Source organism: Scyliorhinus torazame, chromosome 15, assembly GCF_047496885.1.
Source record: "Scyliorhinus torazame isolate Kashiwa2021f chromosome 15, sScyTor2.1, whole genome shotgun sequence".
Lineage (NCBI taxonomy): Eukaryota > Metazoa > Chordata > Chondrichthyes > Carcharhiniformes > Scyliorhinidae > Scyliorhinus > Scyliorhinus torazame.
In genome coordinates this window covers 140,025,594-140,046,516 of record NC_092721.1, presented here as the reverse complement: position 1 = coordinate 140,046,516, position 20,923 = coordinate 140,025,594, and the positions used below count along the sequence as shown (strand labels likewise).

Sequence of the window (20,923 nt, the reverse complement as noted above, 5' to 3'; positions counted from 1 at the left end):
TGGTGTCAGAACCATCCAGCGTCTGCAGGTGCAGTTGGAGGAGTCCAACAAGCCAAGGCTGCCCTGTCAGACAACAATGACCAAGGCTACCTGGACATTTTAGCGGCGCTCCAAAACTTGGCCCAGTCACAGTGAGTTAAGGCTGAGAGCGTCAACAGCATTGCCCAGGCGCTGGTCGACCTGAGCCAGTCCCAGAGGGAGGCAGCACAGTCACCGAGTGATGTGGCACAGTCCCAGAGGGAGGTCTCCAGTCCCTGTGCTCCATGGCAGCGAGCATGGAGACCCTGGCCAAGACCAGAACAAGCGTCCAGGACTGGCAGCACCAGGTGGCAAGGTATCCCCAGGGGTTTGCGTAAGTTGCATCCCTGTCCCAAGGAGTAGCCCGGGCGCCATCGGGCACCCTGAAGGGGAGGGAGATGGGGCCCGTGCCCGTGCTGGAACACCACAGAGGCCTGGACTGCCCCAACCCCCATCCCTGGCGCATTCGGTGGGCAGCAGGCCGAAGAGGGTGGGACCGCGCCACCTGGGGCATCCTTACGACTGGGTGATACAGGAAATTGCCAATTAACAGGTTGACTGCCTGTTCCCCTTCCAATTAAGGACTTCAAGGCAGCTTGTACCTGCAACTAAAGCCAGACAGGCAGGGAGGGCCTCAAACCCTCCTATGATCTTCCTCAAGGGGGCTTTGGATTAATGGCTCAAAGCCAGGAGCACTGATAATACAGCACTCTCAGTATTCTGCCTGATGTGTGGGCCAGGATTATATGCTCAAGACCTGGAGTAGAATTTGAATCCATAACCTCCGTTTCAGATGAATCATCATGGAGTATACCTAATCCTTCCTGTGAATCCCATCACGTCATGTCTGTGGAAAGGGCGGTCCCATTGATAATGGAGATCCAGACACAGAACTTAACATGTTTAGAATTTAATTTACAGCATTAATCACAGAATTTTGTACCTATGGGGATCGGAGATGAATTTGCCAGAGTATATTTTCATTCATTGGTTGTGTTTTTTTTCTATGCTTTTGCTTCTCCCAGGAGATTACATGGTTACAGGAGTACGGGGAGTGAGATTTACCTGGTCATGATTTTTCAGTCAGCGCGAAATGTGGGGCAGGCTGGAAGGACCAGTTTGTCTTTTCTTGCCCACCAATTATGGATGTTCATTGAATATTTCAGAAAGTGAGATTCTTACCAACTGGAGGTCACCACATCTATTGGAAATGCAACTTTCTTCAATCAACTCATTCACATTCTTCTCTAAATTCTTAACTTTTTCTTCTGGCCTAAAAAAGATTGTATGGGAAACACAATGATAAAGTTTGGTGCGGGCTATAATAGCTTACATCAGATAACTAACAGACTACATTTTTTTGTTATTCGCTCATGGGATGTGGGCATCAATGGCTGGGCGAGCATTTATTGACCATCCCCAATTGCCTTTGAACTGCGTGGCATGTTAGGCCAGTTCAGAGGACAGCTAAGAGTTAACCACATTGCTGTGGATCTGGAGTCATATGTGAGACAGATTAGGTAAGGATGGCAAATTTCCTGACTTCCGGTGATGGTGATATGCTGAGTGGACGCACATCAGGTGGCTCTCCTCCGAAACAGGAAAAAAAAGGCACTTTTAGTTGAATTTTGTACAAATTTCAAAGGAGAAGTCCCTCAACAACCAGAGGAGGGTAATCAAGAAAAAGATGCCATAGAACGGGAGCTCGAGGGGAGACGCTAATTGTTAGGGACCTCTACACAGGGGACAGACTCGTGACCTTGGACGAACTGACGGAGGACCTGGACCTACCGACGGGCCATGAGCTCAGGCATCTCCAAATTAAACACTTTCTCCATAAGGAGATGGCAAAGTAGACCAGGGCTCCAAGAGACATTCTCCTAGAGGAGCTAATCAACACATACAATAAGGAGGGGAGGGACTGTGGGAACATATACGGATGCTTGCTAAACATGGAAAGACTACCACTGGACGAAACTAGACAGAAATGGGAGGACAAATTGGTGGTGGGGACGGGACTCTGGAGAGAAACACTGAGCAGGGTCAACTCCATTCCTCCTGCGCTAGACCAAGCCTTATGCAGTTCAAAGTGGTTCACAGAGCCCACCTGACTAGAACCCGAATGAGCAGGTTCTTCCCGAAGGTGGAGGACAAATGTGAACAGTGCCAGGGAGGCCCGGCCAACCACACCCACATGTTCTGGGCCTGCCCCAGACTTGTCGGGTTCTGGACAACCTTCTTTGAGGCGATGTCCAAGGTTGTGGGGGTGAGGGTGGAGCTGTGCCCGAAAGAGGCCACCTTCGGGGTTTTGACCAGCCAGATCTTCATATGGTGAGCGGTAACACCACCCACAGCTGTAAACTAACTGTCACAATTTCTCCACCTGCAGAAGATCAAGTACAACGTCTGAGGGTTGGAAGGCTTCCACAAAGCATGGGGGCCATTCATCAGCCTGTTCCAAGACCTGTCCGAGGCAAACAGCAACTAGGAAGGGGGGAGAGGGTGGGGGGGGGGGGGGGGGGAAAGAGGGGAGAGAGAAAGACAAGGGAGGACACGTCCAAGAGACAGGGGCATAGAGGGGGGAAGGGAGGGAAGGGATCTCAAAGAAGGCACAAAACAAAGCATGGGGGGCAAGGGGAGGAGGGGAAGGACCACGCACGCTCCCTTCCCTCCCAACACCAAACATCGGCCCTCCACCCGGCCTACTCACTCTTCCAACTTCTCCCATCGGGCAGGAGATACAAAAGTCTGAGAACACGCACGAACAGACTCAAAAACAGCTTCTTCCCCGCTGTTACCAGACTCCTAAACGATCCACATATGGACTGACCTCATTAAACACTACACCCCTGTATGCTTCACCCGATATCGGTGATATCTAGTTACCTATCTAGTTACATTGTGTAGCTTGTGTTGCCCTATTATGTATTTTCTTTTATTTCCTTTTCTTTTCATGTACTTAACGATCTGTTGAGCTGCTCGTAGAAAAATACTTTTCAATGTACCTTGGTACACGTGACAATAAACAAATCCAATCCGATCCAGCAACAAAAAATAAAACCCCCAGCGGGGCAAAAACGTGGATCATACCTCCAACAGGAAGGGGAGGTGGGGGAGGGAGGACCACTTGTAAAAATCGTTGTACGTAAAACACAAAGTTGCTTGTGAAGATCAGACACACTTGAGCTGCTATTTTGTATATATCATGTGCTTTATATGTTAAACTGTTAAACTTCGCAAATGCCAATAAAAATATTTCTTTTAAAAAGGGTGGCAGATTTCCTTCCCTAAAGGAAATTAGTAAGCAAGATGGGTTTTTATGACAATCAGCAATGGTTTCATGGTCGTCATTGGAATTTTAATGACAAGTTTTCTTTATATTGAATTCAAATTTCGAATCCGGGCTCCCAGAGCTTACCCTGGGTCTCTGATTACTAATAATATAATAATAACCTTTATTATTGTCACAAGTAGGCTTACATCAACACTGCAATGAAGTTACTGTGAAAAGCCCCTGGTTACCACACTCCGGCACCTGTTTGGGTACACGGAGGGAGAATTCAGAATGTCCAATTCACCTAACAAGCACGTCTTTTGGGACTTGTGGGAGGTAACCAGGGCACCCAAAGGAAACCCACGTAGACACGGGGTGGAAGTTTAGACTCTGCACAGACAGTGACCCAAGCGAGAATTGAACCTGGGACCCTGACACTGTGAAGCAACAATGCTAACCACTGTGCTACCGTGTCGCCCATCTAGTCCAGTGACAATATCACTACACCATTGCTTTCCCTATAATCGCTTTACCCCATTTTTTCAGGTTGGCAAAAATAGGTATAATATCCAGTCCGATGATGAAAGTATATTTTAAAAGCTATTCGGAAAATATTCTAGGCTATCTGGCTACATGAAATTAACTGAAAGTAGAAAGGAAATATAAATGCAACCACGGATTTAGGAGGGTTAGAAAGTTGCAGTTAAGCCAGTGGAGCTCTGGAGGATGAGTTTTCAGAATCAGGGCCGGGATTCTCCCTTCTGGGGACTAAGTCCCCACGCCGGCGGGAAAACCGGCGCCAACCACTCCAGCGAGGTGGACGGCGGAGGGGTTGGCGGCGAAGGGACGGCGCGGGTTCGCGCATGTGCGGAATGGCCAGCGTGATCTCGCGTGCGCGCGGACTGGTCGGCGTATTTCCGTGCATGCGTGGGGGTTCTCTTCTCCGCGCCGGCCCCCTGTCAATATGGCGGAGTACTACAGGGGCCTGGCGCGGAGGAAAGAAGTGCCCCCACGGAACAAGCCCACCCGCAGATCGGTGGGCCCCGATCACGGGCCAGGCCACCGTGGGGCCCTCCCCACTGGGGTCGGATCCCCCCGAGGACCGCTTCCGCATACTCACCTGCCAGGTCCCGCCTTGCGTGAGGTGAGTAATTCACGCTGGCGGGACTGGACAAAACTGGACAACCGCTCGGCCCTTCGGGGCCCGGAGAATCGCCGGGGGTGCTGCTGTCAACGGCCCCCGACTGGCGTGGCGGGAATCCCACCGCCACCCGAAAAACGGCGGGGGGGTCGGAGAATCCCGGCCCAAGTATTTTTATATATAGGGTTGAACCCAAAATGCATATATTTTAAATCAGTAAATACCAATAATTGCCAATACCTTAAGATTTATTCCACCTTGACAGATGGTGAAATTTGAATTCAATAAAAAATCTGGAATTTGGATTGTCGTAAAAACCCATCTGGTTCACTAATGTCCTTCAGGGAAGGAAATCTGCCGTCCTTACCCGGTCTAACTTACATATGACTCCAGACCTACACAGCGAGGTGGCTAACTCTTAGCTCCCACCTCTGAAATTGCCTAGCGAGCCACTCAATTCAAGGGCATTAAGGGATGGGCAACAAATGCTGGCCCAGCCAGCGATGCCCACATTCCAAGAACGATTAAAAAAATGTTTAGTATAGTTTAGCAAGCACTGTACGGTGCATATTTTCCATATAATACCCACACATTCTATTCAATACTGTGTTCTGTATAATGTAGAACAAAGGACTAACCCAACAAATAATACACCAATTGTGCAGGGCATAATTCAATCAGATTTAAAAAAATGTAATTCATAAGGATGTGGGTGACACTGGCTATCCAGCACTTATTGTCCATCCCAAAGTGCCCTTGTGAAGATGGTGGTGAGCTACCTTCTTTTACCACTTGTAGTGGGTGTAGGTATGCCCACAGTGCTGTTGGAGAGGGAATTCCAGGCTTTTAACCCAACGACAGTGAATGAACGTCAATATATTTCTAAGTCAGAATGGCCAGTGGCTTGGGGGGGAGCTTCCAGATCTTGGTGTTCTCATACGTCTGCTGTCCCTGTCCTTCTAAATGATAGTGGTCATGGGTTTGGAAGGTGCGGACAAAGGAGTGTTGACGAGCTCCTGTAGTGCATCTTGTAATTGGTACATACTGTTGCCACTGAGCATTGGCGGTGGAGTGAATGAATATTTGTGGATGGGATGCCAAACAAGCGGTATGCTTTGTCCTGGATGGTGTCAAGTTTCTTGAGTGCTGTTGGAGCTGCACTCATCCAGGCAAGGGGAGAGCATTCCATTACAAGCCCCACTTGTGTTGTGTAGATTGTGGACAGACTCTGGACAGTCAGGAGGTGAGTAATTTGCTGCAGGATTCCTAGCCTCTGACCTGCTCTTGTAACCACATTTTTTATATGACTAGTCAAGTTCAGCTTCTGGTCAATGGTAACCCACAGGATGTTGATTGAGGCGGATTCAGCAATGGTAATGCCATTGAATGTCAAATGGTGATGGTTAGATTCTCTGCTGTTGGAGAATGTTACTTGTCACTTGTCAGCTCAAACCTGGATATTATATCTGAGGAGTCTCAAATGGTGCTAGACATTGTGCAATCATCAGCGAATATCTCTACTTCGGGCCTTTTGATGGAAAGACAGTCATTGATGAAGTAACTGAAGGTAGTTGGGCCAAGGACTTGCAGTCCTTGTAAACTGGTTTCCTTTATTCTTGGGATCTGGATGCTACTGTCGAGGCAGTATTTATTTGTCCACCCTTGTACACTCTGAAGGCATTAAAGGTCAACCACATAGTGTAGGACTGGAATCTTGTTTAGACAGACCAGGTACAGTGTCAAGCTCCCTTTCTTAAAAGGCATTCTAGTTGTCTATTAGATGATATCCTGATAGAACCATAGAATTAGAATTATTACAGTACAGGAGGCTATTTGGTCTATCAAATCTATGCCAACCCTCTGAAAGGGCATTCTACCTAGGCCCACACCCCCAACCTATCCCCGTAACCTACACATCATTGAGCACAAAGGTGCAATTTAGCATGGCCAATACACCTAACTTACACATCTTTGGACTGAGGGAGGAAACTGGAGTACCCTGAGGAAACCCAGGCAGTCACAGGACGAAAGTACAAACTCCTGTCACCCAAGGCCTGAACTGAACCAGGTCCCTGAGGCAGTGGTGCTAACCACTGTGGCTCCATGCTGCCCCACACAATTATTTACAATTATTACACAGTTATTTCGTTTCTTCTCCTGTTTCCTTATAAAAGAACTTGATATAATGCCTTTCACAAGCTCAGGGCATCCCAAAATGATTTGCAGTCAGAAGGTACTTTTTATAGTGTTACAATGTAGGAAACCAGGCTGCCAGTTTGCGCACAGCAAGGTCCCACTAATTAGAAATATGATAATCAACATATAAAATGTTTTAGTTACTTTGGTTGAGGGATCAATTTTGGCCGGAACACCAAGGTGAACTTCATTGTTCTTCTTTGATTAGTACCATAGGATCTTTAATACCCATCTGAGAGGTTAGATGGGTATAGGTTTAATGTCTCATCCAAAAAAATGGTACCTCCGGCAGTGCCATGCTTCCTCTGCCTTGCACTGAAATGCCAGCCTGGATTAAATGCTCAAGTCTCTTGAAGTTAAAGTGCTACCACTCAATACAGAATAAAATCGGGTGGGATTCAAAATGGTCAGTCCTGATCCTGTCACTTTTATCACCGAGCCATGAAACATCAGTGCAGAGAGAGAAATGTGGTGAGCAAGGCTGCACAGTAGTAAAAGAATTTGTCCAATTTTCCTCTCATGAATGGAAGAAAAAGCAGACTGATTCTATCAGAGACATGGGGCAGGATTCTCCACTTCCGCGCCAGTTGGGAGAATCGCCGTATTTTCGCGTGACACCGGTCCGACGCCCTCCCGCTATTCTCCCAAGCGGCGAGAACGGCCCCGCCGAGTTCCCCGCGGCGCAGGCCGGAGAATCGCCCGAGACACCCAAAATGGCGATTGTCCTGCTAGTCTCAGTCCCGGGTGGGCCGAGCGGCCAGGCCAAAACGGCGGGTTCCCCCCGGCGCCGTCCCCACCTGGTCGCTGCCGGCACGAACAGCGCGGGAACGCTGGGGGGGGGGCGGCCTGCGGGTGGGGGGGGGGGGGGATCCCGCACCGGGGGAGGGCCTCAAATGGGGTCAGGCCGGCGATCGGTGCCCACCGATCGCCTGGCCGTCCTCTCTGAAGGAGGACCTCCTTTCTTCCGCAGCCCCGCAAGATCCGTCTGACATCTTCTTGCGGGGCGGACTCGGAGAGGACGGCCAACCCGCGCATGCGCGGGTGACGCCAGTTATGCGGCGCCGGCCGCGGCGCCGCCTTTACGTGGCAACAAGGCCTGGTGTGTGTAAATGACGCGGCCCCGCTCCTAGCCCATTATCGGGCCCTGAATCGGTCGGGATAGGGGCCGTTTCGCGCCGTCGTAAACCTCGATGGCGTTGACAACGGCGTGGGCACTTCGGCGCGGGAGCGGAGAATCCCGCCCATGATACGGTGCATACTGGCCAGACAGTAAGGGTGAAAATCTATCCCAATGTTACCAAAAGAACTGCTGTATTATACAGTGAATGGTTATTGAGGGGGATATTTATTTATGAGTTAAGACCACATGTTGTAAAGTAGTTTTGTGCTCTAACTTACGTATCTTCATTCTTTGTTTCTAGAGGTGGTGCAGGACCTCTTGATTGTCCCAACGGATCAAATGCAGAGCCTGAGGTAAACAAAACATTAAAATGTAATTAAAAATTATGAAATGTTAGCTTTTAAACGGTTATCCTTGGCAAATTTAATGACTCTGACATAACTGATATGAAAGTCCTAGACAGTCTAATGAGTCTGAAAAACAATAAATATAATTTATCCAAAGGGTTTATCTTGAATGCTAGAGAAGACTAAAGAAGAGATTTGTGAGGCATTGACAACCATGATCAGAAAGTTGAAAGCAAAACACTGAAAATCTGGAAAAAAAGAGAAAACACTCAGCAAGTCAGGGGCATCCACAGCCTTCCTGCTTCCATTCCAATTAAGTCTGTGGTGTGAAGGACCATAGATACCCCAGCTGGAGGCCCTAAAGTGTGTAATTAAGACAGGGTTGCTTGCAGGCACCTGGGGTGGGGGGTCCATTCTTCAGAGATATTCAGCGCCTGATCGAGGGTCCCAGAATTCAGAAATGGGGTCCCATTGTGAGCCAACCTCCTACCCTGCCAACACCATAGCCCCTGCGAAGCCCCTCCTGCCACCACTCACATGTAGCTTGGGACCCAAAGACAATTCTAGGCCCTGGGTGGGTGTCGTACCAGGAGCAGCCATCACTTCAGCGGTGTCACTGCTGCTGGCCTTTGCTGGGATGGGCGGGATTTCTGACACAGCCCAATATTCACAATTTCACTGAAAGCTGGATAAAGGAAAATAGATCAAAGGAATCTAGTAACTAGATGGATAAGTGTGATTAGAACCATTTACTTGCATCAAGGATATACACCACAAAGACTAGTTAGAACGAACTGGCCTGGTCCTGTGTTGTAATGTCTACCATACACACAGATGGCTTTCTTAATTCTTTCACGGGATGTGGGCATCACTGGCTAGGACAGTATTTATTGCCCTTCCCAAATGGCCCTTGAGAAGGTGGTGATGAGTCATCTTCTTGAAGCTCTGCAGTCCATGTGTAGGTTCACCTACAGTGTTGTTAGAGAGGGAGTTCCAGGGTTTTGATCCATCAACAGTAAGGAATGAAGATTTAGTTCCAATTCAGGATGGTGTGTGACTTGGACGGGAAGTTGCAGGTGGTGATTTTCCATGCTTGTTTGTCTATACGGTAGAGGTTGTATTGGAAAGGCGTAGTCATGCCACATATCAGCCCAAGCCTGAATGGTGTCTACGTTGTGCTGCAAATGTGCATGGACTGTTTCAATATCTGAAGAGTTGTGAATGATGCTGAATATTGTTCAGCAAAGATCTTCACTTCTGACCTTAAGACGGAAAGTCATTAATGAAGTATCTGAAGATGTTTGGGCCTGGAATATCACCCTGATGAACTCCTGCAGTGATGTCCTGGTATTGAGATGATTGATTTCCACAACCATAAACGCTTTCCTTTGTGGTAGGTACAACTCCAACCAGTGGAGAGGTTTCTCTTGATTTCCATTGAATCCAGTTTTGCTAGGGCTCCTTGATGCCACACTTGTCAAATGCTGCCTTTAAGTCAAAGGCAGCCACTCCCACCTCACCTCTGGAGATCACCTGTTTGACTAAAGTTGCAATGAGATCAGAAGCTGAGTGGCCATGGTGGAAAGTTGGCCATTAGTGAGCAGATTACTGCTAAGTGATGCTTGAAAGTGTTGTTAAGACTCTTTCCATCATTTTTCTGACGACTGAGAGTGGGCTGATGGGACAGTAATTGACCAGGTTGGATTTGTCCTGCTTTTTGTGGACATATCTGGGCAATTTTTCACATTGTTGGGAAGATGCCAGTCTTGTAGCTGTACTGGAAAAGCTTTGCCAAGGATGCAAATAGCTCTGGAGCACAAGTCTTCAATAATATTATTGCAATGTTGTCACACATATTGCTGTATCCATGCCTTCACAGGTATCTTGATATCACTTACAGTGAATTGAATTGACTGAAGACTGCATCTGTGACGCTGGGGACCTCAGGAGGCCAAGATGGACTATGCTTCAGCCTTGGCTGGAGCTTTCTGGCCATTCACACTGATGGGACCGGAACCCTGCCTTGGGTTTCCCAGTGGGGAGGGGTGCATTCAACGGGAAACTCCGTTGACAAAGGCGTAACTAGAAGATCCCTCTGCGGGTCAAGGGAGGTCTGCCTCTGCCGGTGCGAAACACGCGGTGGGTTCACAGAAGATCCTGCCCCTTAGCTTTTGCACTAGTGTGCTGGATTCCCCGATCATTAAGAATGGGTTATTTGTGGAGACTCCTACAGTTAGTTGTTTAATTGTCCATCCCCATTCACACCTGGATGTGGCAAGAGTGCAGAGCTTAGATCTAACCTGCCGATTTGAGATTGCTTAGCTCTGTCTATCACACGCTGCTTTCGCTGTTTAGCAAGCAATCGCAGGTGGGCCAGATCAGGTAAGAATAGCAGATTTTAGGATGGCACATGGCACAGTGGTTGGCACTGGATCTACGGTGCTGAGGACCCGGGTTCGAATCCTGGGTCACTGTCCGTGTGGAGTTTGCACATTCACCTCGTGTCTGCGTGGGTTTCACCCCCACAACCCAAAGATGTGCAGGCTAGGTGGATTGGTCACGCTAAATTGCCCCTTAATTGGAAAAAAATTGGGTACTATAAATTTATTTAAAATAATAAGCAGAATTTCTTAACAAAAGGACAAATAACCAGATGGATTTTTACAACAATTGATAATAGTTTTATGGTCACCATTACTCAAAAGAGCTTTCAATTCCAGATTTTTGTTTAGTGAGTTTAAATCCCACAAGCTGCTATGGTGTGATTTGTACCTCTGTCCCCAGAGCATTATGCTGGGTATCTGGATTACTAGTTAAGTGATTTTACCACTTTGACACTGACAGGACCTGGGCCCCAGCTGTTCACAATGTATATCGATGTGGGGACCAAATGTAATATTTCCAAATTCACGGATGATACAAAGCGAGACGGGAATGTGTGTTGTGAGGAAGATGTAAAGCGGCTCCAGTAAGATTTGGACAGGTTTAGTGAATGGGCAAGAACATGGCAGATGGAATATAATGTGCAAAAATGTGAGGTAATAAATTTTGATAGAAGGAACAGATGTGCAAAGTATTTCCTAAATAATAAAAAATTAGGAAGTGCAGATGGAAGGGAGATTTAGTAATGAGAGATGAGGAAATGGCTGAGGAACTGAACAGGTTTTTTGGGTCGGTCTTCACAGTGGAAGACACAAATAACATGCCAGTGACTGATGGAAATGAGGCTATGACAGGTGAGGACCTTGAGAGGATTGTTATCACCAAGGAGGTAGTGATGGGCAAGCTAATGGGGCTAAAGGTAGACAAGTCTCCTGGACCTGATGGAATGCATCCCAGAGTGCTAAAAGAGATGGCTAGGGAAATTGCAAATGCACTAGTGATAATTTACCAAAATTCACTAGACTCTGGGGTGGTCCCGGCGGATTGGAAATTAGCAAACGTGACACCACTGTTTAAAAAAGGAGGTAGGCAGAAAGCGGGTAATTATAGGCCAGTGAGCTTAACTTCGGCAGTAGGGAAGATGCTGGAATCTATCATCAAGGAAGAAATAGCGAGGCATCTGGATGGAAATTGTCCCATTGGACAGACGCAGCATGGGTTCATAAAGGGCAGGTCGTGCCTAACTAATTTAGTGGAATTCTGAGGACATTAACAGTGCGGTAGATAACGGGGAGCCAATGGATGTGGTATATCTGGATTTCCAGAAAGCCTTTGACAAGGTGCCACACAAAAGGTTGTTGCATAAGATAAAGATGCATGGCATTAAGGGGAAAGTAGTAGCATGGATAGAGGATTGGTTAATTAATAGAAAGCAAAGAGTGGGGATTAATGGGTGTTTCTCTGGTTGGCAATCAGCAGCTAGTGGTGTCCCTCAGGGATCAGTGTTGGGCCCACCACTGTTCACAATTTACATAGATGATTTGGATTTGGGGACCAAGGGCAATGTGTCCAAGTTTGCAGACGACACTAAGATAAGTGGTAAAGCAAAAAGTGCAGAGGATACTGGAAGTCTGCAGAGGGATTTGGATAGGCTAAGTAAATGGGCTAGGGTCTGGCAGATGGAATACAATGTTGACAAATGTGAGGTTATCCATTTTGGTAGGAATAACAGCAAAAGGGATTATTATTTAAATGATAAAATATTAAAACATGCTGCTGTGCAGAGAGACCTGGGTGTGCTAGTGCATGAGTCGCAAAAAGTTGGTTTTCAGGTGCAACAGGTGGTTAAGAAGGCAAATGGAATTTTGTCCTTCATTGCTAGAGGGATGGAGTTCAAGACTAGGGAGGTTCTGCTGCAATTGTATAAGGTGTTAGTGAGGCCACACCTGGAATATTGTGTTCAGTTTTGGTCTCCTTACTTGAGAAAGGACGTACTGGCACTGGAGGGTGTGCAGAGGAGATTCACTAGGTTAATCCCAGAGCTGAAGGGGTTGGATTACGAGGAGAGGTTGAGTAGACTGGGACTGTACTCGTTGGAATTTAGAAGGGTGAGGGGGGATCTTATAGAAACATATAAGATTATGAAGGGAATAGATAGGATAGATGCGGGCAGGTTGTTTCCACTGGCGTGTGAAAGCAGAACTAGGGGGCATAGCCTCAAAATAAGGGGAAGTAGATTTAGGACTGAGTTTAGGAAGAATTTCTTCACCCAAAGGGTTGTGAATCTATGGAATTCCTTGCCCAGTGAAGCAGTAGAGGCTCCTTCATTAAATGTTTTTACGATAAAGATAGATAGTTTTTTGAAGAATAAAGGGATTAAGGGTTATGGTGTTTGGGCCGGAAAGTGGAGCTGAGTCCACAAAAGATCAGCCATGATCTCATTGAATGGTGGAGCAGGCTCGAGGGGCCAGGTGGCCTTCTCCTGCTCCTAGTTCTTATGTTCAAAGGAACCTGGGTATCCTTGTCCATAAGTCACTGAAGGCTTGCATGCATGTGCAGCAACTATAAGGAAGGCTAATGGAATGGTTGCCTTTTATTGCAAGAGGATTTAAGTACAGCAGTAGTAAGGTCTTGCTTCGATGTCCAGAAACCTGGATAGCCTATACCTGTATTGTGTGCAGTTTTAGGTCCCTTAGTTCAGAAAGGATATTGTAGCCATAGAGGGAGTGCAATGAAGGTTCACCAGACTTGACCAGGGATAACGGGAGTCTCTTATGAAGAGAGATTAGGCAAACTGGGCCTGAGAATTAATCTTAGATTAATTGTGAACAGCACAGGATAGGAAACAGCATGGAAAAGGTAAATGTAGAAAAGGATTTCAAATGAGAGAGCACAAGGTACCGGCAATCACAAGTTAAATTAGCAAAAGGTACATTTAGGGCAGACATCTGGATGCTCTTCTTCACACTAATACTGATCAATGAAATGGACTCCCAGATAGAGCAGTAAATATGAAAGTCTGGATTTTCACCAAGTAGGAAAGACTCGGTGGCCCTATAAAAATGCCGGACAGGTCCCGATTTTGGGATTCCCAACCCCATTCCTAGGCTATGCAATTTTCCGGAGTGACTTTTAACGGTGCAGCTTGGTTTGTGTCACAAGCCCACACCCTGCATTCCCAACCTGGTTGGCTGCATTGCGGAGGTCAATTATGGTTCATAGCACCTCAGAGATATCATGAACCCTAGTCTGCATGAGGAGGCTTTTAAAGGGAGAGTTCAAAATGTCCTTCACAGGCTTTCCTGTGCCAAGCTATTTTATGCCTTCACAACCTTAATGGCCTCTCATGCTCCCATGCCAAGCGATGCTCCCCACCTATGCCCCCATATCCCTCATGCCCTCCACATCAAGCTCTGCCTTCCACTCTCCCCCCCATGGCCCTTCTTGCCACCTATGCCAAGGTTTGCCCACCCACATCTATTTCTCCTCATTCCCCTATGCCAAGCTATGCTTCTGTGTCAAATTATGGCACTTCCCTGCCCATGCACCCATTTTACGGTGTACAAAATCAATGAACCCTGTGGTGACAATAGGATGCATCAAAAAGAGGTTTTTAAAAAGTGGAAAATAATGAATGAATGGCTATGTTAAAAATAATTCCTTTCACTACATCCCAATAAAAGTGTCAATCATCCAGACCCTTTAAAGTATTAATAAATAGTCGTTTGGAAGTACATAATTGAGTATTGCTGAAAAATTAGACATTTTGTGGAAGCAACACCTTGACTAGGGCTAAACTGCCGGGTTTAAATTTCAAACAATGTTTGACAGTTAACTGTCAGGCACCAGCAACTGGTGCATTCGCCATGGCAACACCTCTACTAATCAGAGTTCAGTTACCAACCAATTAGCACTCTCTTCTCTTCCAGCATAAATTTGTTGTTTCCTTTTCATTGGTAATCTTGTGAATTGTCCTGTTGAGTGCAAGATGAAAGGTTTTGACAAAATGCCTGTTTTTTCAGCAGAACTGTCAACAACCGAAACTGCAACACTGGTGGTTAAATAGGCATGGAAGCGCTATAGTCACTGGCAGCATGAGGGACCATTGGATGGGGATGCATAGGGAGATCATTGGGTGGCACAGGGAGACCATGATGGTATAAGGTGGCATGGATGGAGCAAGGAGTGTGTGTGTGCCAATGTGTTATGGAGGGGGGGGGGGGGGTGAAAGGTGAGGGTCTTTCTGTTTTTATTTTAATGGGGACCAAATCCAGAGCACCTAGGCAAGTCTTTTAAATGGCCCGTCTCTGCACCAGGCAACCCTCGTGGCTGGTTACAACCTCTTTCCCTCATCAGCCTCCAGGTAATGAAGGTCTCACCTTTGCGGGCGCTTGCTCCCAATACAGTTGATTTGATTTATTGTCACATGTACCGATGTACAGTGAAAAGCATTTTTCTGCGGCTACCGTACGTACACAGTAGACAAAAAAAGAATAATCGACAGAGTACAGTGACAAACGGTACATCGACAAACAGTGATTGATTAGTGTGGAACAAAGGGCCAAAAAACGCAAATACATGAGCAAGAGCAGCATAGGGCGTCGTGAATAGTGTTCTTACAGGGAACAGATCAATCCAAGGGAGAGTCGTAGCTGTGGGGAAGAAGTTGTTCCTATTTCTGGATGTGCGGGTCTTCAGACTTCTGTATCTTATGCCTGATGGAAGGGTCTGGAAGAAGGCAAAGCCTGGGTGGGAGGGGTCTCTGATAACGCTGTCTGCCTTCCTGAGGTAGCGGGAGGTGTAGACAGTATCAATGAGAGGATGGCAAGCTTCTGTGATGCATTGGACTGAATTCACCACACTCTGCAGTTTCTTGCGATCTTGGGCTGAGCAGTTGCCATACCAAGCCGTAATGCCATACCAAGCCGGATAGGATGCTCTCTATGGCACATCTGTAGAAGTTTGGGAAAGTCGATGCAGACATGCCGAATTTCTTTACCTTCCATTGGAAGTAGAGACGTTGTTGGGCTTTCTTGACTGTTGCATCAACGTGAGTTGACCAGGACAGACTGTTAGTGATGGTGACCCCCAGGAGCTTAAAGCTATCGACCATCTTCTCGACATTTAGAGAGAGGTTGTTTTTGGTACACCATGGAACCAAGTGATCCATCTCCCTTCTGTAGTCTGATTCGTCATTGTTTGAGATACGACCCACCACAGTAGTATCATCCGCAAACTTGTAGATTGAGTTGGAGTTAAATCTTGCCACACAGTCGTGTGTGCACAGGGAGCACAGCAGAGTACTGAGCACATATCCTTGCGGGGCCCCAGTGTTGAGGACTCTTGTGGAGGAGGTGTTATTGCCTATCCTGACAGATTGCAGTCTGTTGGTGAGGAAGTCAAGGACCCAGCTGCACAGGGAGGGGTCAAGTCCAAGATTGCAGAGTTTGATTATGAGTCGGGATAATGGTGTTGAAGGCGGAGATGTAGAATATGAACAGCAGTCTCACGTAGGTGTCCTTGTTGTCGAGGTGTTCCGAGTGTTGATTGTAGAGCCAGGGAGATAGCATCTGCTGTGAACTGGTGTGGTGATAGGTGAACTGCAATGGATCGAGGCCGTCTGGGAGGCCGGTACTGATCCGTCTCATGACTAGTCGCTTGAAGCATCGCATAATGACAGACATTAGGGCCACCGGTCAGTAGTCATTGCAGCAGGCTACCTTGGTCTTCTTTGGTACTGGTATTATGGTGATCTTCTTGGAAGAGATGGGGACCTTGGAGCGGAAGAGTGAGGCGTTGAAGATGGCTGCGAATATACTTGCCACAGGCTCCGAGTGCTCGACCAGGAACTCTGTCGGGGCCCGCCACTTTCCGCAGGTTCACTTTCAAGAAGGTAGCTCTTACCTCTGAGGCTGTAATAATGGGTATGGATGTGTCCAGGACTGTTGGGACCGGTTGCACTGATGTATTGGCTGACTGTTCAAAGCAGGCATAGAACCTGTTCAGTGGGCTGAGCCAAGCACATCTCCGACTCCCACTACCTGGAATCATTGAAAAACCAATTGCATACGGCAATGAGATGACTTTTTGCATGGATGAGCTGAATGGCCTTCATAATCCATAATTACCCAACAAAATATTTCAAACAAAACAAACCTCTATAAGCTGCCGAAGAATAGCCAGCTGCACGCACCGCCGTCATAGGTCTGGCAACAGCGATTCCATCCTTAAAGATCAAATATAAACAACCCAGTTATTCTTCATATTCAAAGAAGATTTTATCAAAGCATATCATATATAAAGTGAGAAAAAAACCATAAAATCACTCCCTTTAAAGCATGAAGACATGAATAACATGGGAAATATTAAGAAAAACTCATTAAGTGAAAATTTAGAAAACCGGTTGTTGTCCAAAGGCCTTGCACACAGATGGTCAACACAAGGTGTGAACCATCATCAGGTTGTAGGGAATAATCAGAATTGGGGGCTCTGCACTGATTTTCAATATATATTTTTTTTTAATAATATTTTATTGAGGTATTTGAAATTTTTTTATCAAAGTAACATAAACAATGACATCAACATGGTAAAATAAACATTTCCCCCCCCCTCCAGCCCAATCTTCACGCACCTCAACCATACAACAACAATTCTCCCCCCCCCCCCCCGCCCCACCAAGAATACTGCATCTGCTGACATTTTACTTTTCCCCGAGAAAGTCGACGAACGGCTGCCACCTCCGGGTGAACCCAACCATTGACCCTCTTAAGGCAAACTTTATCTTCTCGAGACTGGGGAATCCAGCCATGTCACTAACCCAGGTCTCTACACTCGGGGGCTTTGAGTCCCTCCACATTAACAAGATCCGTCTCCGGGCTACCAGGGAGGCAAAGGCCAAGACGTCGGCCTCTTTCGCCCCCTGAACTGCCAGCTCTTCCGACACTCCAAAGATCACTACCTCCGGACTCGGCACCACTCATGTTTTTAGCACCGTGGACATTGCCTTAGCAAAACCCTGCCAAAATCCTCTAAGCTTCGGGCATTCCCAAAACATGTGGACATGATTTGCTGGGCTTCCCACGCACTTCGCACACCTATCTTCTACCCCGTAAACCTGCTCATCCTAGCCGCTGTCATGTGTGCCCGGCGGACTACCTTAAATTGCATCAGGCTAAGCCTGGCACATGATGAGGAGGTATTACCCTGCCTAGGGCATTCACCCATAGACCCTCCTCTATCTCGCCTCCTAGCTCATCCTCCCACTTGCCCTTAAGCTCCTCCACAGGGGTATCCTCCGCCTCCGAAAGCTCCTGGTAAATATCCAATACCTTCCCCTCTCCCATCCAGGTACTGGAAACTAATCTATCCTGCATCCCCCCTGGCGGCAGCAGCGGAAAGGCCGGCACCTGTTTTCTCAGGAAGTCTTGCACCTGCAAATACCTAAACCATTCCCTGCTGGCAATTTAAATTTATCCTCCAAGACTTTCAAGCTGGAAAGCTCCCGTCTATAAATAGATCCCTCATCCTTCTAATTCAGGCTCTTTGCCAATTCCGGAACCTGCCATGTAGCCTACCCGATACAAACCTATGGTTATTATAAATCGGGGTCCAAATCGATGCTCCCTCCACTCTCTTATGTCTCCTCCATTAGCCCCAGATTCTCAGAGCCGCCACCACCACCGGATTTGTGGAGTATCGGGCCGGCGAGAACAAAAGAGGGCTGTTATCAGTGCTCTCAAACTGGTGTCTTTACATGACACCGCCTCCATCCGTTCCCATGCCGACCCCTCCCCCACTACCCACTTCCTAATCATGGCTATATTAGCCACCCAGTAGTAATTACAGACGTTCGGCAGCGCCAACCCATCCTTCCCCCGACTGCGCTCCAGCAACACATTCTTCACTCGTGGAGTTTTATCCGCCCACACAAAGCCCAAAATAATCTTATTCACCCGCTTGAAAAAGGCCTTTGGGATGAAGATGGGGAGGCACTGAAAGACAAACAGAAATCTGGGGAGGACCATCATTTTCACGGTTTGTACCCTCCCCGCCAGTGATAGCGGGAGCGTGTCCCATCTCTTAAAGTCCCCTTCCAATTGTTCTACCAACCGGGATAGGTTTAACTTGTGCAGTACCTCCCAGTCTCGGGCCACCTGGATTCCCAGATATCAAAATCTCTTCCCTACCATTCTAAGTGGCAGCTCTCCCAGTCTCTTCTCCTGTCCTCTTGACTGGAACGCAAACATCTTGCTTTTCCCCATGTTCAATTTATACCCGAGAAATTGCCAAATTCCCCCAAGATTCGCATTACTTCCCCCATCCCCTCCAGCGGGTCCGAAATGTACAAGAGCAGGTCATCTGCTAGAGGGAGGCCCAGTGCTCCATGCCCCCCCGAACCAGCCCTTTCCAGTTCCGAGGGGCTCTTAACGTCATGACCAATGGCTCTATGGCCAGAGCAAACAGTAGCGGGGAGAGGGGGCACCCTTGCCTCATCCCTCGGTGTAGTTTAAAATACCCTGACCTCAGCCTGTTCGTACGCACACTTGCTACTGGTGCCTGATAGAGCAATCGCACCCAGTCAATGAAGCCCTCACCAAACCCAAGCCTTCCCAGCGCCTCCCACAGGTAATTCCACTCCACCCGATCAAAAGCCTTCTCCGCATCCACCGCTACCACCACCTCCGCCTCCTCTCCTTCTGAGGGCATCATAATAATATTGAGCAGCCTTCGAACATTGGCATTGAGTTGCCTGCCCTGAACAAATCCCGTCTGGTCTTCCCCTATCACCCCCGGGACACAGTCCTCTATCCTTGTGGCCAGTATCTGAGCCACAAGTTTGGCATCCACATTCAGTAGAGGAATCGGCCTGTATGACCCACATTGCTCTGGATCCTTCCCCCATTTCAGGATCAATGAAATTGAGGCCTGCGACATTGTTGGGGGGAGGACTCCCTTCTCTCTTGCATCGTTAAATGTCCTCACCAGCAGTGGGCTCAATATCTCTAAAAACCTCTTATAGAATTCCACCGGGTAGCCGTCAGGCCCGGGGCCTTGCCCGACTGCATGCCCTCCAGCCCCTTGATTATTTCCTCAATCTCAACTGGGGCTCCCAGCCCCTCCACCACGTCCTCCTCCACCCTCGGGAACCTCAACTGATCCAAAAACTGCATCTCCTCCACCCCAGCCGGGGGTTCCGACTCATATAATTTACTATAAAGTCCTTAAACACCTTGTTTACCCACGCTGGGTCCAGGACAGTATTACCATCTCTACTCTTTACTTTAACTATCTCCCTAGCCGTCTCTCTTTTCCTGAGCTGGTGCAGCAACATTCTGCTTGCCTTTTCCCCATACTCATAGATCAGCCCTCTTGCCTTCCTCAACTGTTCCACTGCATTCCCTGTGGTCAACAGCACAAACTCCGCCTGTAACCTCCGTCGATCCCTCAGTAGTCCCTCGTCCGGGGCCTCCGAGTATCTACTGTCCACCTGGATTTTCTCCTCCACTAACTTATCCCTCTCAGCCCATTCCACCTTTTCTCTGTGAACCCGTATCGAGATTAATTCCCCTCGGACTACTGCCTTCAAAGATTCCCAGACCATCGCTGCAGGGACCTCCCCCGTATCATTTGTTTCCAGGTCGTTCTGGATGGACTTGTTAACCCGCCCACAGATCGCTTTGTCCGCTAGCAACCCCACATCAAGTCTCCACAGCAGGCGTTGCCCTCTCTGCACGCTAACCCGTAGATCCACCCAATGTGGGGTATGATCCGACACTGCGATTGCCGACTACTCAGTCTCTACCACCTTCAGTATTAGCGCCCTGCTCAGAACAAAAAAGTTGATGCGAGAGTATACCTTGTGGACATGTGAAAAAAAGGAAAACTCCATCGTCCTTGGCCATGCAAACCTCCATGGGTCTATTTCCCCCATCTGTTCCATAAAACCCTTCAATTTCTTTGCCGCTGCTGGCCTCCTCCCTGTCCTGGATTTTGACCGGTCCAATTGCGGATCAATGGCTGTATTGAAGTCCCCTCCCATGATCAGGTTATGTGACTCTGGGATCTTACCTAACACCCGCCTAATAAATTTCAAGTCATCCCAATTCGGAGCATATATGTTCACAAGTACCACTCACACCCCCTCCAGCTACCCACTCACCATTATATATCTACCCCCCTTGTCTGACACGATTCTCCCTGCCTTGAATGCCACTCGTTTGCTGATCAAGATCGCTACCCCCCTGGTCTTTGAGTCCAGTCCTGATTGGAACACTTGGCTGACCCACCCCTTCCTCAATCTCATCTGGTCTGTAACCTTTAGGTGTGTCTCTTATAGCATTGCCACGTCCGCCTTCAGCCCCCTCAAATGCGCGAATACGCCAGCCCTCTTGACTGGCCCATTCAGTCCTCTCACATTCCATGTGATCAGCCTGTAGGGGGGGGGC

The 20,923-nt window shown here is 47.9% G+C and overlaps 1 protein-coding gene across 1 annotated transcript in view; it reads right to left on the bottom strand.

The window, feature by feature from the left end:
• Positions 1-20,923, bottom strand: part of ift88 (intraflagellar transport 88 homolog) — a 188,848-nt gene that overhangs the window by 135,318 nt on the left and 32,607 nt on the right. The window contains exons 6-8 of the mRNA XM_072476831.1: positions 16,635-16,704; positions 8,028-8,097; positions 1,201-1,291 (exon numbers count right to left, since the gene is read on the bottom strand). Of these exons, the coding sequence (XP_072332932.1) occupies positions 1,201-1,291; positions 8,028-8,097; positions 16,635-16,704 (231 nt within the window). The remainder of the gene's footprint in view (positions 1-1,200; positions 1,292-8,027; positions 8,098-16,634; positions 16,705-20,923) is intronic.